At 36.8% G+C, this 19,061-nt stretch overlaps 1 protein-coding gene across 2 annotated transcripts in view; it reads left to right on the top strand.

Moving 5' to 3' along the window:
* Positions 1-19,061, top strand: part of RAD54B (RAD54 homolog B) — a 127,303-nt gene that overhangs the window by 4,786 nt on the left and 103,456 nt on the right. For both annotated transcript variants that reach the window (XM_070630667.1, XM_070630668.1), the window contains exons 2-3: positions 2,227-2,377; positions 13,303-13,471. In XM_070630667.1, the coding sequence (XP_070486768.1) occupies positions 2,243-2,377; positions 13,303-13,471 (304 nt within the window). In that variant the 5' untranslated portion in view covers positions 2,227-2,242. The remainder of the gene's footprint in view (positions 1-2,226; positions 2,378-13,302; positions 13,472-19,061) is intronic.

Genomic DNA, 19,061 nt, shown 5'->3' with positions numbered 1-19,061 from the left:
ATTTCTGGGCTCTTTATTCTGTTCTGTTGATCTATTTGTCTATTATTTCACCAATACCCCACTGTCTTGATTATTGTAGCTTTATAGTAAGTGTTGAAGTCAGGTAGTGTCAGTCTTCTAAACTTGTTCTTTCCTTTCCATATTTTGTTGGCTATTCTGGGTCATTTGTCTCTCTTTAAACTTCAGCATTAATTTGTCAGTAATCACAAAATAACTTGTGGGGATTTTGGTTGGGATTGCATTGAATCTATAGGTGAAGTGAGAAGAACTAACATCTTGAGAATGTTGAGTCTTTGTATCCATGAACATGGAATAGCTGTCCATTTATTTAGTTCTTCTATTTCGTTCAGCAGAGTTTTGTAGTTTTCTTCATATAGAACTTGTACGTATTTTATTAGATTTATGCCTAAGTATTTCAGTATTTTTGGGTGCTAATGTAAATGGTATTGTGTTTTTAACTTCAAATTCCGCTTGTTCATTGTTGGGTATATAGGAAAGTGATTGACTTTTGTATATTAACATTGTATCCTGCAACCTTAATTGCTTTTTATAGCCATTTTTCATTTGATATATCAAAAACATTAATCATGTGGTTAAACATTCTTTTAAAATGTGATTTTTTTTTCATTAATGGCTGTAGAATCATACATATAACAAATACTGAATGCCTTCTTTGTGTTTGTTATTGGCAATATGGTTTTGAGTGGAATATAAGACTTCATACCTGATCCAGCAGTTTATACTTGGGGGAAATAACAGGCAATTTCATTACAGTGTGAAAAGTGCACACATAGGAAGGGCCTCTAATCCAGTCTGTGGGGAGAAGATGAAAAGGGCTCATAGTTAAGAGTCCTCAAGAATAAATTAGAATTAATCAGGCAGAGAAAAATGGGAAAAGACATTTCCAACACTGTATAGGGGAAAGTTTGTTCAAAGGCCTAGAGGAAAAGAGAACACAGCTTGCTTGGGAAACTGCAGCAGTAACTCAGTTTTAGTGTTATGTGAAGAAAGTGTATTCTATTCTGTGGGTATAACAATTTATTTATCTAGTACCTTGTTATGGAAATTTAAATTTCCTTTTTTTCCCTGCTATAATTAATACTGGCGTGATTATCCTTGTACATAATTCTTTGAGTATATTTTTGATAATTCCTTAGTGTAAATTCCCAGAAGTAGAATTTCTGGGTTAAATAAATCATTTTGGTAGCTATGCACATCCTTGGTGATAGCTTATGTTGTATACTGTTTTGTGAAAATGTGTGCTTTTTTTTTTTTTTGAGGAAGATTAGCCTTGAGCTAACTGCTGCCAATCCTCCTCTTTTTTCTGAGGAAGACTGGCCCTGAGCTAACATCCGTGCCCGTCTTCCTCTGCTTTATATGTGGGACACCTACCACAGCATGGCTTGCCAAGCGGTGCCATGTCCGCACCCGGGATCCAAACTGGCGAACCCCGGGCCACTGAAGCTGAATGAGCGCACTTAACTGCTGTGCTACTGGGCTGGCCCGAAAATGCTTTGAATTGAATTGCTTGCTGCTGTCCATTACAGAAGCATGATGTATGTATGTAATGTTCTTGTCTTCCATCTGTCTCCCCAGTACAGCCCTGGTGGAAATAATATTGAGCAAAAGTTAGGAAACCTCATTCTAGTCTCTTGATTTGCATATTTAAAAATTCCACTGTTTTAAAAGGAAATAGGATAGTAAAAACAAATTGAATTGTAAATGTGTCCTTGAATTGCCAGGATTTCATTCAAAAATACTTGTTAGTGATTGTAATGTATCTGGCATTGTGGTTGATGCTGCTTATAGAGTGGTGAAGAAAACAAGTGTGATTGCTACCCTCATGCAGTTTATGGATTAGTGGAATAGGAAAAAAGCAACATACTTGATATATGTGTATGAATAATTATGTTTCCTTTGATTTTGAAACTACTATCTAAATTGTGTTACAGACTATATCATCATTATGTAATCTATAGTGTTATCAAAATTGATGTAATATATGTCAAGTTTGCACTATCCAATTTAAATCTTAAATTCTTTTCAAAAGCCCTCTGTGATGGAAAATAAAATTTTACTGGCTATTGAATTTGTTTTCTAAGGCTTTTTATAGGCTTATTCTCTTGTTTTCAAAGCTATCATGGTGGTTGTGATGAGCTATTTTCATATTTGGAGTTAATTCTAATCAGACTTATGGATGCTTTTTGTTCTGGGTTTTTTTTTCAGGTTAGTACTGCTGAATATGAGACGATCTGCAGCACCAAGCCAGTTGCAAGGGAATCCCTTCAAAAAACCAAAATTTATACCACCGGCAAGAAGTAATCCAAGTCTGAATGAAGAGATTACAAAGCTGAATCCAGATATAAAATTATTGGAGGTAAAAAAGTAAAGGAAGTATAATATAGAGAAACCATTTAAAGAGTTACCATTTAAAGAGTTAACAATACTTACTGCCTATGGGAATTTTCAGTGTCTCTGACAAAGTTTTCCAAAAACCTTGGAAATAATGACTAATTGTTTTTTTTAAGGAATCACATACAGTTGCGTCTATAAAATAAACTTTTGGTAACAGTAGAAAAAAAATTCTGATCAGTGTTTTTGTTAAAGATGGCCACATAAATAAGTGAAAACTTTAGGTAAGGCAATTTAAAGAGAAAACATATAAATAATTATTTATATCACTCTTCTGGACGTTTCCTTTCATTTTTACTTACAAAAAGTAAATGCTTGAGGCAGTCTTAATATATGTCCTTTTACCATTAAGAGAAAAGACTATTTTGTCGTAGATGTATAGAAGGTATAGAAAGGTATATAGAAAGTATATGAAATGGACAATCGACATTTCTGCTACTCTACAATTCTCTGATCCATTTATGTTACAGAGATTAAAGTCTACTAATCTTTTTTCTCTTTTTTTATTGTGGTAAAATATATATAGTATAAAATTTGCCATTTTGCCATTTTTAACTGTGCAAGTAAGTAGTATTAATTATGTTTATACTGTTTTGCAACAGTCCCCACTATCTGTTTTCAAACCTGTGTCACTACCCCAAACAGAAACTCTGTAACCATAAAGTAATAACTTCCTATCACCCCTCCACCCACCTCCTGTTAATCTTTATTCTACTTTCTACCTCCATGAATTTGACTACTCTAGGTACCTCATATAAGTGGAATTATAAAATGTTTGCCCTTTGTTTTTTTGAGGAGGATTAGCCCTGATCTAACATCCGCTGCCAATCCTCCTCTTTTTGCTGAGGAAGACTGGCCCTGAGCTTAACATCTGTGCCCATCTTCCTCTACTTTATATGTGGGATGCCTGCCACAGCATGGCTTGATAAGCACTGCGTAGGTTGACGCCTGGGATTTGAGCTGGCAAACCCTGGAGCGCTGAAGCGGAACGTGCAAACTTAACTGCTGTGCCACTGGGCCGGATCCAATATTTGCCCTTTTGTATCTGACTTAGTTCATTTGGTGTCATGTTTCTAAGGGTCATCCATGTTGCAGCATGTATAAGAACTTCATTGCTTTGTATGATTGAGTAACATTCAATTGTATGTATATTCCTTATTTTGTTTATCCATTTGTTTATTGATGGATACTTGGGTTATTTTCACTTTTTGGCTATTGTGAATAATGCTGCTCTGAACATTGGGCATACAGGTTTCTTTTTGAGTCCCTGTTTTCAGTTTTCTTGGGTATATACCTAGGAGGGGAATTGCTAAGTCATGTGGTAATTCTCTGTTTAGTTTTCTGAGGAACTACCAAACTGCTTTCTACAGCTGCTGCACCATTTTGCATTCGCACCAGCAACATCTGAGGGTTCTAATTTCTCCACATCCTCAGCAACACTTGTTTTGTGCTGTTTTTTTTCTTCTTGTTGATTTTGATTGTAGCCATCCTAGTTGGTGTGAAGTGGTATTTCAATGTGGTTTTAATTTGCATTTCCCTAATTACTAGTGATGCTGAGCATCTTTTCGTGTGCTTATTGGCCATTTGTATATCTTTGGAGAAATATCTATTCAAGTCCTTTCAAGTTTTTAATTGGTTGTTTATCTTTTTGTTGTTGAAAATGTCTACTAATTTTTTTTCCTGAGGACTATTGGCCCTGAGCTAACATCTGTTGCCAATCTTCCTCATGTTTTGATTTTTCCTCCCCAAAGCCCCAGTACATAGTTGTATGTCCTAGTTATAAGTCATTCTAGTTCTTCTGTGTGGGATGCTGCTATGGCGTGGCTTGATGAGTGTTGCATAGGTCCACACCCAGGATCTGAGCCAGCGAACCCCGGGCACTGAAGCGGAGTGCATAAACTTAACCACTTGGCCATGGGGACAGCCCCAAAAGTATCTATTAATTTTTGACTCTCCTTTTTTTGCTCTGTGTGTGTTTGTTTTACCCTACATTTCTTTGGAATTCTGGCTGCAGTGTAAGGAGAAAACAGTTTCTCATTTTAAGTAAAGTTTCTTTTTTTTAAAAGTGGCTTATTTAAACACAGTTTACGCACCATGCAATCTACCTGCTACAATTCAGTGGTCTTTAGTACAGTCATGTGTTGTGTGTCGATGTTTCAGTGAACAATGCACTGCATAGACAAGATGCTCCAGGAAGGTTAGTACCATGTAGCCTAGGTGTGTACTAGGCTGTACCATCTAGGTTTGTGTAACTACACTCTGTGATGTTCTCCTAACAACAAAATCGCCTAATGCGGCATTTCTTAGACTGTATCCCTATCCTTAAGTGATGCATGACTGTATAAATGGTGCAATGATCACGAAAATCACTTTTAGAACATTTTCATCACTCTAAAAAGAAACCTTATACACATCAGTACTCATTCCCCATTTTTCTTCATATCTCCCAGTGCTTGGCAACTACTGATCTACTTTCTGTTTCCATAGATTTGCCTGTAATGCACATTTCATATAAATAGAATCATATAACATGTGTCCTTTTGTGACTGGCCTTTTTTCAGTTATCATAGTGTTTTCAAGGCTCATCTATGTTGTAGCATGTATCAGTAATTCTTTCCTTTTTATTGCCAAATTTATTAGTTTTCTGTTGCTGCTGTGACAGATTACCACAAATTTAGTGGCTTAAAACAAGACAAAATGTATTATCTTATAATTCTGTAGGTCACAAGTCTAACACAGGTCTCACTGGGCTAAGATCAAGGTATTGGCAGGGTTGCATTCATTTCTGGAGTTTTAGGAAATAATCTGTTTCCTTTGCCTTTTCTAGGTTCTGCACACCACCTGATTCCTTTGCTTATGGCCCCCTTCCATTTTCAGAACCAGCAATGGCAACTTGAGTCCTCATGTTGCCATCTCTCTGGTTCTCTGAAACCGGAACTCACTTGATTACTTGGGCCTGCCTGGATAATCCAGGACACTCTCTCCATCTCAAGGTCCTTAACCTTAATCACATCTGCAGAGTCCCTTTTGCTATATAAGATAACATATTCACAAGTTCTGGGGATTAGAGCCTGGACATCTTTGGGAGGCATTGTTCTGCCTACCACACCAAATAATGTTCCGTTCTATTAATAGACCATATTTTATTTATCTGTTCATCAGTTGATTGGTGTTTGGGTTGTTTCCACTTTTTAATTTATCAGGTATTATGAATAATGCTCAGGAACATTTGTGTACAAAATTTTGTGTGGACATATATTTTCATTTCTCTTGGGTGCATTCCTAGGAGTGGAATTGCTGGATCATATGATAACTTCATTTTTAACTTTTTAATGGTTTTTAAAAAGCCAGTGCTTTTCCAAAGTGGCTGCACCATTTTCATTCCCACCATCAATGTATAACGGTTTCAATCCTCCACATCCTTGCCAACACTTATTACTATCTTTTTGAGTATAACCATACTAGTGGGTGAAGTAGTATTTCATTTGGGATTTTGATTTGCATTTCCACGGTGGCTAATGTTGTTGAGCATCTTTATACATGCTTATTGCCCATTTGTATATCTTCTTTGGAGGAGTGTCTATTCAGATCCTTTGTCCTTTTTTAAATTGGGTTATTTGCTTTTTATTGTAGAATTGTAAGAGTTCTTTATATATTCTAGATATAGGTCTCATATCAGATGTGTGATTTGGATATATTTTCTCCCATTCTGTTGGCTTGTCTTCACTTCCTTTTTTTTGTTTTTTTAATTTGAGGTCATAATACTTTACGTCATTGTGAAATTTCATTTGTATATTATTTCTTGTCTGTCACCACATAGGTGCTCCCCTTCACCCCCTCTGCCCACCTCCCTACCTGCATCCCCTGGTAACCAGTGAACTGTTTTCTTTGTCCATGTGCTTGTTTATATTCCACATATGAGTAAAATCATCTGGTGTTTGTCTTTCTCAGTCTGGCTTATTTTCCTTAGCATAATTCCCTCCAGGTCCATCCATGTTATTGCAAATGGGGTGATTTTGTCTTTTTTTCTGGCTGAGTAGTATTCCATTATATGTATATTATCACATCTTCTTTATCTAATCATCAGTTAATGGGCACTTGGATTGTTTCCATGTCTTGGCTATTGTGAGTAGTTCTGCAATGAACATAGGGGTATAATATATTACTTTGGATTGTTGATTTCAAGTTGTTTGGTTAGATACCCAGTAGTGGGATAGCTGAATCATATGGTGTTTCTATTTTTAAATTTTTGTGGAAATTCCATACTGTTTTCCAAAGTGGCTGCACCAGTTTGCACTCCCACCAGCAGTGTGTGAGGGTTCCCATCCCTCCACACCCTCTTCAACATTTGTTATGTTTATTCTTAGTGTTATGCCATTTTAGTCTTAAGGCATTTTTAGTCTTAGACCATTTTAACAGTCTTAAGGTGGTATCTTACTGTAGCTTTGATTTGCATTTCCCTGATGATTAGTGATGTTGAACATCTTTTCATGTGTTTATTGGCCATCTGTATATCTTCTTTGGAAAAATGTCTGTTCATCTCCTCTGCCCACTTTTTGATTGGGCTGTTTGTTTTTTTGTTGTTCAGCTGTGTGAGCTCTTTATACGTTATGGAGATTAACCCCTTATCGGATATATGATTTGCAAATATTTTCTCCCAATTGGTGGGTTGTCTTTTTGTTTTGATCCTTGTTTCCTTTGCCTTGCAGAAGTGCTCTAGTCTGATGAATTCCCACTTGTTTACTTTTTCTTTTGTTTCCCTTGTCTGAGAAGGCATGGTATTTAGGATTCTTTGTTCTATTTCCGTGAAGAATGTCATTTGTCTCCAGATATTTTTTGATTTCTCCTTTAATTTCTTCAATGATCTATTGCTTGTTCAATAGCATGTTGTTTAATCTCCACATCTTTGTCCCTTTCTCAGCTTTTTTCTTGTAGTTTCTAGCTTAATAGCATTATGATTGGAAAAGATGCTTGGTATTATTTCAATTTTTTAAATTTATTGAGGCTTGCCTTGTTTCCTGACATATGATCTATCCTGAGAATGTTCTATGTGCATTTGAGAAGAACGTGTATTCTGCTGTTTTTGGATGGAGTGTTCTATATATGTCTATTAAGTCCAACTGGTTTAGCTTTTCATTTAATTCCACTGTTTCCGTATTGATTTTCTGTCTGGATAATCTATCCATTGATGTGAGTGGGATGTTGAGGTCCACCAGTATTATTGTTTTATTTTTAATATCTTCTTTTGGGTTTGTTAATAGTTGCTTTATGAACTTTGGTGCTCCTGTGTTGGGTGCATAGATATTTATAAGCATTATTTCTTCTTGATGGAGTGTCCCTTTGATCATTATATACTGCCCCTCTTTGTCTCTCTTTACCTGTCTTATCTTGAAGTCTGCTTTGTCTGATATAAGTATTGTGATGCCTGCTTTCTTTTGTTTGCCATTAGCTTGGATTATCGTCTTCCACTCCTTCATTCTGAGCATTTGTTTGTCTTTGGAGCTGAGATGTGTTTCCTGGAGGCAGCAAATTGTTGGGTCTTGTTCTTTAATCCATCTCGCCACTTTGTGTCTTTTTATTGGAGAATTCAGTCCATTTACGTTTAGGGTGATTACTGATGTATGAGGGCTTAATGCTGTCATTCTGTCACTCGCTTTCTGGTTTTCCTGCATCTCCTTTGTTTCTCGTCCTGTGTATTTTGGTCTACCCATTGAATTATATAGTTTTTTATGATGTGTTTCTTTGTTTTTTCTTTATTCGTTTTTTGTGTCTCTGTTCTGGTTTTTTGTTTAGTGGTTATCCTGAAGTTTGTATTCAGAATCTTGTGTATAAGATAGTCCGTTTTTTTCATGGCCTCTTATTTCCTTCGTCTAAACAGATTCAGTCCCTTTCCTCCTCCCCTCCTAAATTATTTTTCTCATATCTTATTCCAACTTGTGTTGTGACTTTGTGGATAAAGTGACAAGATTGTCTTTGATTTTGTTGTTTTACTTCCCTTTAGCCTAATGCTATAGTTGAATATTTGCTATCCTAGTCTGATTCTGTCTACCTATTTATCTCCTTACTGTGTGTTTTGTCACCCGTTTCTCCTTTTTTTTTTTCAGGTATGAGGGCCTTCTTGAGTATTTCTTGTAGTTGTGGGGGTTTCGTGGTTATGAAGTCCCTTAGCTTTTGTGTGTCTGGAATAGATTTAATTTCTCCCTCATATCTGAAGGATATTTTTGCTCGATAGAGTATTCTTGGCTGAAGATTCTTGTCTTAAAGTTTTGGCTATGTTGTTCCATTCTCCTAGCTTGTAAGGTTTCTGCAGAGAAATCCGCTGAAAGCCTGAGTGGGGTTCCTTTGTAGGTTATTTTCTTCTGCCTTTCTGTCCTGAGTCTCCTTTTTTTGTCATTCATTTTTGCCAGTTTTACTACTATATGTCTTGCAGTAGGTCTTTTTACATTGACAGATCTAGGAGATCTGCAAGCTTCTTCCACACATATTTCCTTCTCTTTCTCTAGATTTGGGACGTTCTCAGCTATTATTTCTTTGAACCTGCTTTCTGCTCCATTCTCCTTCTCTTCACCTTCTTGAATACCTATAATTCTTGTGTTGCATTTCTTCATTGAGTCAGATAGTTCTTGGAGACTTTGTTCATTTCTTTTTAGTCTTAATTCTCTCTCCTCCTCTGTCTGGAGCATTTCATCATGTGTATCTTCGATTATGCTGATTTGCTCCTCTATGATGTCCACTCGAGCATTGAGAAGATCCGTATTTTGTTTTATCTTTTCCAGTGTATCTTTCATCTCTGATATTTCCGATTGATTCTTCTTTATAGTTTCAATCTCTTTCTTGAAGTAACTCCTGAACTTGTTGAATTGTTTCTCTACATTCTCTTTTACCTTGTTGAGTTTTTTGATGATGGCTATTTTGAATTCATTGTCATTTAACTTAGATATTTCTGTGTCCTCAGGACTGAGTTCTGGGTGCTTGTCATTTTCCCTTTGGTCTGGAGATTTGATGTAGTGTGGGATGTTGGAAGGTCGTCTCTTTCTCATTCTGATATTATTTGGTTGCAGTTACAGCCTATCACGATTGGGTGGGGCTCGAGAACTGCATATCCTGAGCCCTCCACCTTCAGCTGAGATCCTAGGGGCTGGAGTTGATCTGAGCAGGTGGTGGGGAGGGGTGCTTTCTCCTGTGTGCACTCCGGGATTTCTTGATCAGCTCTTGCTGTCTGGTCTCCATGAGGTCACCCCCAGGAAAGCTTTTACCCCATTAGAGGGCTTTTGTCTAGCTTGCAAGGGCCTGTGGGAGTCCGGGGTGATCCTGTGAATGAGCGACCCCTCCCCTGCCCTTCCCTCACAGATCCTCCCACTGCAGTGATTGTAGTCTTTAGGAGAGGGAGCGAAGTTCTCTCTTACCCCGTTCCAGCTCCTCCGAGGGCGTCTCCAGCCTCTCCGCCCTCTGTCATGTGGCTGCATGTCTCTCTGAGGTTTTTGTGTTGTTAGGATGTCTTCTGTTTGAGTATGGATGTCCCTTTTTATTGTATGTTGGAGGGGAGAGTCCTGGGTAAGTTCACTCCACCATGATGCTGATATCACTCTCCGTTTTCTCATTATTTGTGTCTCTGTTCTGCTGTTTTGTTTAGTGGTTGCCATGAGGTTTGTATTCAAAATCGTTTGGATAAGATAGTCCCTTTTCTGTTGGCCTCTTATTTCCTTTGACTAAACCAATCAGTAAAATTGGTTTCTTGGAGAAAAAATTGGAGAAAAAATGCTTTCTCCTGCATGCTCTCAGGGTTTTCTCTCTCTGCTCTCGCTGTCTGCTCTCCTGGGGTGTTGGCTTGATAAGGTCACCCTCCGTGAGACCCTTCGCCCCAGTAGAGGGCTTCCCTCTAGGCTGCAAGGGCCAACTGGTGATCCGTGATGTTCTTACAAATTAACTTCCCCTCCCCCATTCCTCCCCTCTCAGAGGTGTTCTGCAGTCCCAGATCACAGTCTTTAGGAGAGGGAGCGAAGTTTGCTCTTACCCCGTTCCACCTCCTCCAAGGGGGGCTCCAGCCTCTCCACCCTCTGTCATATGGCTGTGTGTCAGATGTTTTTGGTGTTGTGTTTAGTGTCCTCTGTTGGAGTATGAATTACCTTTTTGTTGTATTTTGGAGGGGAGAGATTACTGGGGACGCTCACTCTTCCATGATCTTGACGTCACTCCAAAAGTATCTGGCCTTCACTTTCTTGATAGTATCATTTGTAGCACAAAAGTTTTTAATTTTGATGAAGTCCAATTTATCTAATTTTTTTTGGTGTTGCTACTATGTGATTTTGGTTTTATATCTAAGGAGGTCGTGAAGATTACTCCTGTATTTTATTCTAAGAGTTTTATAGTTTTAGTTCTTACATTTCAGCCTATGACCCATTTACAGTTACTATTCATTTATGGTGTGAAGTAGGAGTCCAATTTCATCCTTTTGCATGTGGATATCTAGTTGTTCCAAGACCATTTGTTGAAAAGACTGTTCTTTCCCCAGGTGAATTGTCTTGACACCCTTGTCTTAAGGTTTATTTTCTGATGTAGTTTCTGAGGACTACTTCCAAACCCCAAACACTGATTTATTCTTTTCTTTTTACAATTATATCAGGAAACTAAACAGTTACTTTATTTTTTAAAACTAGTGAGGTAGGCATTTTTCAAATTATATAGCTATTTTCAAACAAGGCAGCATGAGAAAGCCTAAAAGTGTTAAACCTAGCAGTCAACTCTACCTTCCCCTTCCTTTGTTCATTCTATTCTTAAACTTTTATTCTTAAATTATTTCTCATTTAGATTGAATTAATCCATACTAAGAAAATGTTGTTTGGTGGACCACCCCCATGGCTGAGGAATGTGGGGTGGGAGTGAGGAACCCTGCTTCCTCCTGAAAGCATTACCTGAACAGAGGTAGTACAGTGAAGTGATTAAGAGCAAGGCTTCTGGAACCAGACTGCCTGAGGTCAAATCCCAGCTGTTTAACCTTGGTTACTTAACCAAGTTCAAATGCTCTGCTTTGGCGGCCCAGGGTTTCACTGGTTTGGATCCTGGGCACAGACTTAGTACTGCTAATCAAGCCATGTTGAGGTGATGTCCCACATGGCAGAACTAGAAGAACCTACAACTAAAATATACAAGTACATGCTGGGGGTCTTTGGGGAGAAGAGGAAGGAAAAAGAAAAAGAAAATATTCTTTGGTGGGGCTGGCCTTGTGGTGCAGTGGTTAAGTTCTTGCGTTCTGCTTCAGTGGCCTGGGGTTCACTGGTTTGGATTCTGGGCATGGACCTATGCACCACTTGTCAAGCCATGCTGCGGCAGGTATCCCACATATAAAATAGAGGAAGATGGGCACGGATGTTAGCTTAGGGCTAATCTTCCTCAAAAAAAAAAAAAGAAAAGAAAATAATTTTTGATGACTTCAAGGGTTTTGTATTTGATTGGTCTGATAAATACAAAATCTGAAACAAATTAAGCATCAAAACAAATATAGTATTGGATAATAACCCATTGACTAATACACAAATCTGAATCCATACTGATATAAGTAAATAGATACCTGGGAAGAAGAGTAAGCTTTTCCTTAAAGTGGAATACTAAATCATAAAAACAAAAGTAATGATGGTGTTAGATGGATGCTAAGACTAGCAGGTGAATGTTTGATCAGGAAATAGGATATCTGAATAGACAAGTATCTCCTCACAACGTAATTTAAAAATTTACAAAGGGGTAAATACTAACTTTGCAAGGAGAGCTAGCAGACATTACCTCAAGTGAATACCTTCAATACTGGGACAGATCCATGTTATGTGCTTCCTGACCTCATGAACTATAATGATATTCCTGTCCAAAATGCATAGCCTGAAACTAATTATGTGGAAGCATCAGACAATCCAAATTGAGGGACATTCTACAAAAGAATTGGTCTGTATTCTTCAAAAGTATCAAAGTCACAGAGGATGAATAAAGGTTCAGGGACTGTTCTAGATTAAGGGAGACTAAAGAAACATGCTGACTAAATGTAATGTTTGCTCTGGGATTAAATCCTGGCTCAGGGAAAAAACAATACAAATAACATTATTGGGATAAGTAACCACATCTGAATATGGACTGTGGATTAGTTGATAGTATTATACCAATGTTAAATTCTTGACGGTGGTAATCTTTCTGTGATTGTGGAAGAGAATGTCTTTGCTCTTTGGAAACATACTTTGAAGTATTCAGAGGAAAAGGAGCACAGTGTCTCCAGTTTACTCTCAAATGTGTACACAGACACCCGCACACACTGAGAGAGAGGGATGGAGGAAGAAAGAGGAAGTAAATGGAGCAAAATGTGAGCAAATGGTGAATCTGGGTAAAAGGTATATGGGACTTCCTTATATTCTCCAACTCTCTCCCCAGGTCCTCCCTACTCATGATTTTGGTACAAATCCCAGAAATATCTTTTCATTTGTACATATTTTAGTGTTTGTCTCTGAAATATAGGGGCTCTTTAAAAAAACAACTCAGTGATAGTACCAGTATCACACCTAAAAAATTAACAATATTTAAGTAGTGGTTTTAATACTGAGAAATTTAGCAAGAAAAATAACAATTAACTATGAGAATGGCATGTTGTGATTTGTTTAAAAACTCTTCTATGTTGTTTAAAATACACTATAATTATAAGCATAATTTTCATTCTGTTATGTCTTTCAGCTTTTATAACATTATTAAAACTAGTTTAAAAAACAATAAAAATTGGATTTTAATTTATTTTAAAATATCTATTCCCTATTTAGATTTAAAGAAACTGGTAGCTCAAATTTTAAATTAGGAATCTATCATATAAAAATATGGGACATTAGATTTCTGCATAAAATTGATATTTTGTTCTTTTAGGTTGCTACAAGTAAGACTTTTCTGCAGTCACAAAATGATCCCAGAAAATGCAGTTTAAATCTTCTGCCTACTGAAGAAAGTGCTAGAGAAATTAACCACGGGGATAATTACAGGGGAAAATATTGTTTTGAGGCATGTGCAATGGCAACATTAGACCCACATCATACAGGTAAAACTGTATTTTTTATTCATCAGGTTTACACTTGACCAGTCTTATTATAGTATCATTTAAATTGATTATTTACAAGAATGAATTTGTTATATTTGAAAATTGTTGATATAATACCACTAGACTGTTGACAATTCAGATTTTTTGTTGTTATAATTTATCTTTAATGATTGGATTAATAACCATGTAATTCAAATCTTGTGCTTTGTTATAGGTTTATGTCTAAGACTGTTCATTGTAACCTACTGGTCAAATATGATCTTTTCCTCAAGTACCAAAATAAATTGTGTTTAAAGATTTGATTTAAAAAAAAAAAAAAATTCTGGTACCAGCCCCATAGCTGAATGGTTAAAATTCCACATGCTCCTCTTTGGTGGCCTGGGTTTGCAGGTTTGGATCCCAGGCGCAGACCTACCCCACTCGTCAGCTGTGCTGTGGAGGCGTCCCACAGGCAAAACAGAGGAAGATTGGCACAGATGTTAGCTCAGGGTAAATCTTCCTCACTGAAAAAAAACGACGTTGACAGTACTAAAATTGGAGAAGTGAACTTGAAATGAGTAAAATTTCTAATTCATTATAGTCCATGGAATAACTTTAAATCAGTCAGATTTGAATTATTATGAAGGTATATAATTGCAGGAAAACCAAGCATTTAACAAATACTCCCTCCCCCGTTACTGAATTGAGTTAAAATAGTGATTGTGGTTCTTTTTATATCTGTAAGAGATCAGTATTTTTCAGGTAATTAAAAAATAATTAGGATTGTTCACAGATGTTTCTTTGGCCTTGTGAAAGGCGACATTAAGAGTACGTTTTTCCATATTACATTTCGTTCATTTTTGGTTGGGTAAACAGACTCAGGGAAAGGGCCCCATCTGCTGGTCTGTTGAACAGTAGCTACCATCCTTGAGATACCAGTGCAAGTCAACAGAGGGCCTGGAGTGCTTGAGATTTTGGAAGGACATTCTTGAGCTTTATGATGGTTAGTAAATTTTACCTATGAGTGGGTTTATTTCTTGTTGGAGCAGAAAGGAATTCTGTGTTTTCCCAACTGGCCAGGATCCTCAGTGCCACCTATATGCTACTCATAACTTTTCCAAAGCCATAATGAGTGTCAGGACCAAGTTGAGGAGGACTTTTGGAGCTGGTGTCAGTTTAGGCAGTCCCTAGAGACAGCTCTGGGTGTGGAGGTTAGCTGCTGTCCTGTTTCAATGATTTGCTCTCTCCTTATTTTCTTCCTCCTTACTTCCCTCCCTTACCCTTTTCTTCCTTCCATCATTGTTAGGTGAATGTCCTATTTTCCCAGGCTTTCTTCTCTACTGTCAAGCCTGTCAAGCAGATAATGATCCACATATGCCTATTTCTTTTCTATCATAGTAGCTAATCTCTTCAGAGAATATTTGGACTCTAGAATACAATACCCTACGTGTTGCTGACTCACGGCTTTATTTGTGTTCTACTGTAGTTTCTCATTATTTTCCATGCTAAATATGAGAAGGAGTTAAGAGTTAAGATAAATTGAAGAGAGAGTTAATTTACTCAACCGTTAATCCCTTAGTCCTTTCTCTGATTTAGTATGTTCACTGGACTGGGGAACCTGTGCCAACCTCCTGATACCCTCCTTTCTCTCATTCAGAGAAAGAGGTTAACTGGGGAAAAGAGCATGATGAAAATCATTTTGTTTTCTGTGGTGATTGCTGGAGAGTGATGTTGTATATAGAAAAGTATGAAGATGAAAGACCTATGTAGTATACACTCACCTTTTGACATCCTTTCAATCCTAGATCTAATCTACCTTGAAGTGAGGTCCAAGCCTGCATGTCCTCATTTTCCTCCATCACCCTTTTATTTTGAAAAATTTCCTACATTTAGGGAAATTGAAAGAATAATCTGATTATCATCCTAAATTCAATAGTTGTTAACATTTTTCCTCATTTGTTCGCTCTTTCTCTCAGTGTGTGTGTGTGTGTGTGTGTGTGTATGCTTGTGTGTGCACTTTTTTTTCTGGACCATTTGAAAATAAGTGGCTGATATCATGCCACTTCACCTTTAAATGCTTCAACATGTATTTCATAAAATAAATGTTTTCTCCTGTATAACCACAACATTATTATTACACCAAACAAGATTAACAGTAGTTCATAATATTTAATATCCAATTCATCAGTAATACCATTTTTGCTTAAGCTAGTTTAAGTTTGATTTCTTTCTCAACTGAAAGAGCCCTGATGTTTTCACTCTGCTGAACTTCACTGGCACTTCAAGTCTCTTCAAGTCTGTTGAGCTCATACTGGATTAGGGTGATCCTAAATCCAATGGCTGGCGTCATTATGAGGAGAAAAAGGCCTTGTGATAATGGAGGCAGAGATTGGAGTAATACACTTGCAAGCCAAGGAGCACCAAAGATTGCTAGTAACCACCAGAAGCTAGAAAGAGGCAAGGAAGGATTCTCCTTAGAGCCTTCAGAGAGAGAATGGCCCTGCCGACTCCTTGAGTTTGAACTTCTGGTCTCCAGGTGGTAAGAGAATCAATTGTTATCTTAATCCACCTAGTTTGTGGTACTTTGTTACAGCAGTCTTTGGAAATTAATATAGGCAGCCCCAGACCTTCTGATATTTGGAGCTATACTTACATTCCTTAGGAAAAGAGAAAGAAATTCATTCATTGTTTGTGATTCCTTCTCATTCTGATGAAGTATAAGATGAAACCATTAATTCTACCTCAAGCTGTTCAACCACATTATCTTGTGTTATATTTTGTCTATTCACTTGACTTTCCTTCACAAAACTGTGACGTAAAAGGCAGGAACTTCCCTTTGTTCAGGTTTTAGATCAAATAGTGTGAATTAAAAAACATGTTATGACTGAATGCAGGGATCTTGAGAAACTTGTAGTTGTTCCCTTGGCTAAGTCCTTTGGCTTTGAAATGCTTTAGAAAAGTCACATAGTCAAGAAGCTCCTGGAACATTACAGTTTGTAGATATGGTAATATTTGAGAGAACAGTTTCTGAAAGTGTTTGGAACAAAAGTCAAATTGTAATGGGTGTGTGATGAGTGGAAACAGGCAAATGGAGGCAGTGAATGTAAGTAAATAAATTATTTAAATAAGGAAGTTTGGTTGTGTATGGAAGGAGTAATATCTTGAGGGACAGCAGGGGACCAGAGAGGTTTTTATTGTTACTGTTGTTTTTAAGGTAGTATGTTGTAGGCTGAGCGGAAAGAGGTAGTAAAAAGAGGAAGATAAAGGATATAAAAAAGGGAGTGATAAAATCTCTCTCTGGTGGAGAGATAAGTGTTTTCTAATGGGTCTGAGGTCCCTGGGATGATTTGACATATTGTCAGGGGTTTATAAATTTCCAGAGAAGCTTAGAATTTTGTGTTTTCTTTTAAATGATAGGAATAAAAGTATGTAAGCATATGCTGGATCTTTTGGATGGCCTTATAGTTGAGTGTTATTGCAAGATTTCATGTCTGCAGATGAGAACAGGTGGACAGAATGTGTAAGTGGTTTGCTCCTACCAAATGAAAGTTTCGTCTATTCAAATAAGATAGTGAAAGAATTGAGCCGTCCTATGCTCTATTGGAGAAAAGACTTGCTGAATATGGTACCACATCTGTTGGTACCATATTTGTATTGTGATTAGCAGTTTAGTTTCAGTAAAATATCGCTATCATATTAAATTAATGTGATTTTTAAATTTTATTGGTTTTAATTTATATTTGATTTTTAAATATGCTTGATTTGTTTGTTGCGATAAAATATACATAACATAAAATTCACCATTTTAAAGTATGCAATTCAGTGTCATTTAACACATTTGCAATGTTGTGCAACCATCACCACAATCTAGTTCTAGAACGTTTTCATCACACTGAAAGGAAACCCTGGACCAATTAAGCAGTCAACTCCCCACTCCCCACTCTCTTCCCAGCCTCTGGTAACCACTAATCTGCTTTCTGTTTCTATAGATTTACCTATTTTGGATATTTCATATGAATAGAATCTGACAATACTTAGTCCCTTGTGACTTAAAAAAAGAAAAATATATATCACGCACATGGTAAAAAATTCAAAAGGCATGAAAAATATAGTAAAAGATGTCCCTTCCTTGATCCCTAGCCATCTAATTTCCTTCCAGTTTTTTGGATATTTTTGAGATAGCTATACATTTGGAACCATATTAGTGTGTATATATTTTTCCCCTGCAAATGATTGTTCACTACCTGCACTGTTCTATACAGGCATTGTATTTTTACTGTAACAATATATCTTTGAAATCTTTTTGTCAGTACATTTAAAACTGTCTCATTCTTTTTTAAAGTTACGTAATATTCCATTGTATTACTATGCCAGATGTACTTATCTAGTGCCTTATTAATGGATATTTAGGTGACTTGACATTTTTTGTTATTACAAACAAAGCTACAGTGAATATCTATATGTTATAAACACATGTGAGAATATATCCATAGGATAAATACGTTGGAGTAGGGTGCTGGTCTTAAGGTATGTGCATTTATCAGTTTAATGGATGATGATGAATTGCCCTCTGCAGAGGTTAGTAAAAGTTTATACTCCCACCAGCAATATATGAACAATGTATGTATCATTTATTGTGATGCTCAATCTGTATATAAGTGTATACTTATACTTTTTGATATTAAAAATGGTATTTTGTTCTGCTTTTTAAGTTAAATTTTTTTTTTTTTTGAGGAAGATTAGCCCTGAGCCAACATCTGCTGCCAGTCCTCCTCTTTTTGCTGAGGAAGACTGGCCCTGAACTAACATCCCCGCTCATCTTCCTCTACTTTATATGTGGGATGCCTACCACAACATGGCTTGTCAAGTAGTGCCATTTCTGCACCCGGGATCTGAACCAGGAAATCCTGGGCCACCAAAGTGGAACACGGTCACTTAACTGCTGCGCCACTGGGCCAGCCCCTAAGTTAAACTTTTTAATGTTATATTTTGAGATTATTTCAAATTTACAGAAGAGTTTTAGAGTAATACAAAGAACTTTCATAAATTTTACCACATTTGTGTATGTGTGTGATTTTTCTGAACCAGTTGAGAATAAGGTGCTGACACGATTTCCCATCACTCTGAGTTCTTCAGTATGTATTTCTTAAATAGGGGCAGACTTCTGTGTAATAAAGTACAAAAGTACAACCATCAAAATCAGGAAGTTCATTGTTACAGTACTACCTTCTGATCCACAGATCCCATTCAACTTTCTCCACTTGTCCCAATGATGTCCTTTATGGCAAAAATAAATTTCAAAAATGAATAAATTAACATTTTTTTCCTGCTAGTCTAGGATTACCTCTTGTATTTAGTTTTCATGTTCCTTAAGTCCCCTTTAATCTGCAATAATTTCTTAGTCTTTGTTTCTGTTTTGTGCAGAATTTTAATATTAAGAATTTTTAAACTAAAGAGTTCTGGCCAATCATTTATAAAATGTTCCTCAATTTGAGTTTGTCTCATGTTTCCTCATGAGTAGATTCAGGCTATACATTTTTGGCAGGAATATCACAGAAATAATTCCTAGTGTATCATCAGGAGGCATATGATGTTAATGTATCCTGTTATT

The sequence above is a fragment of the Equus przewalskii genome, chromosome 8, assembly GCF_037783145.1.
Source record: "Equus przewalskii isolate Varuska chromosome 8, EquPr2, whole genome shotgun sequence".
Taxonomy (NCBI): Eukaryota; Metazoa; Chordata; class Mammalia; order Perissodactyla; family Equidae; genus Equus; species Equus przewalskii.
This window is presented reverse-complemented; position numbering and strand designations above follow the sequence as displayed.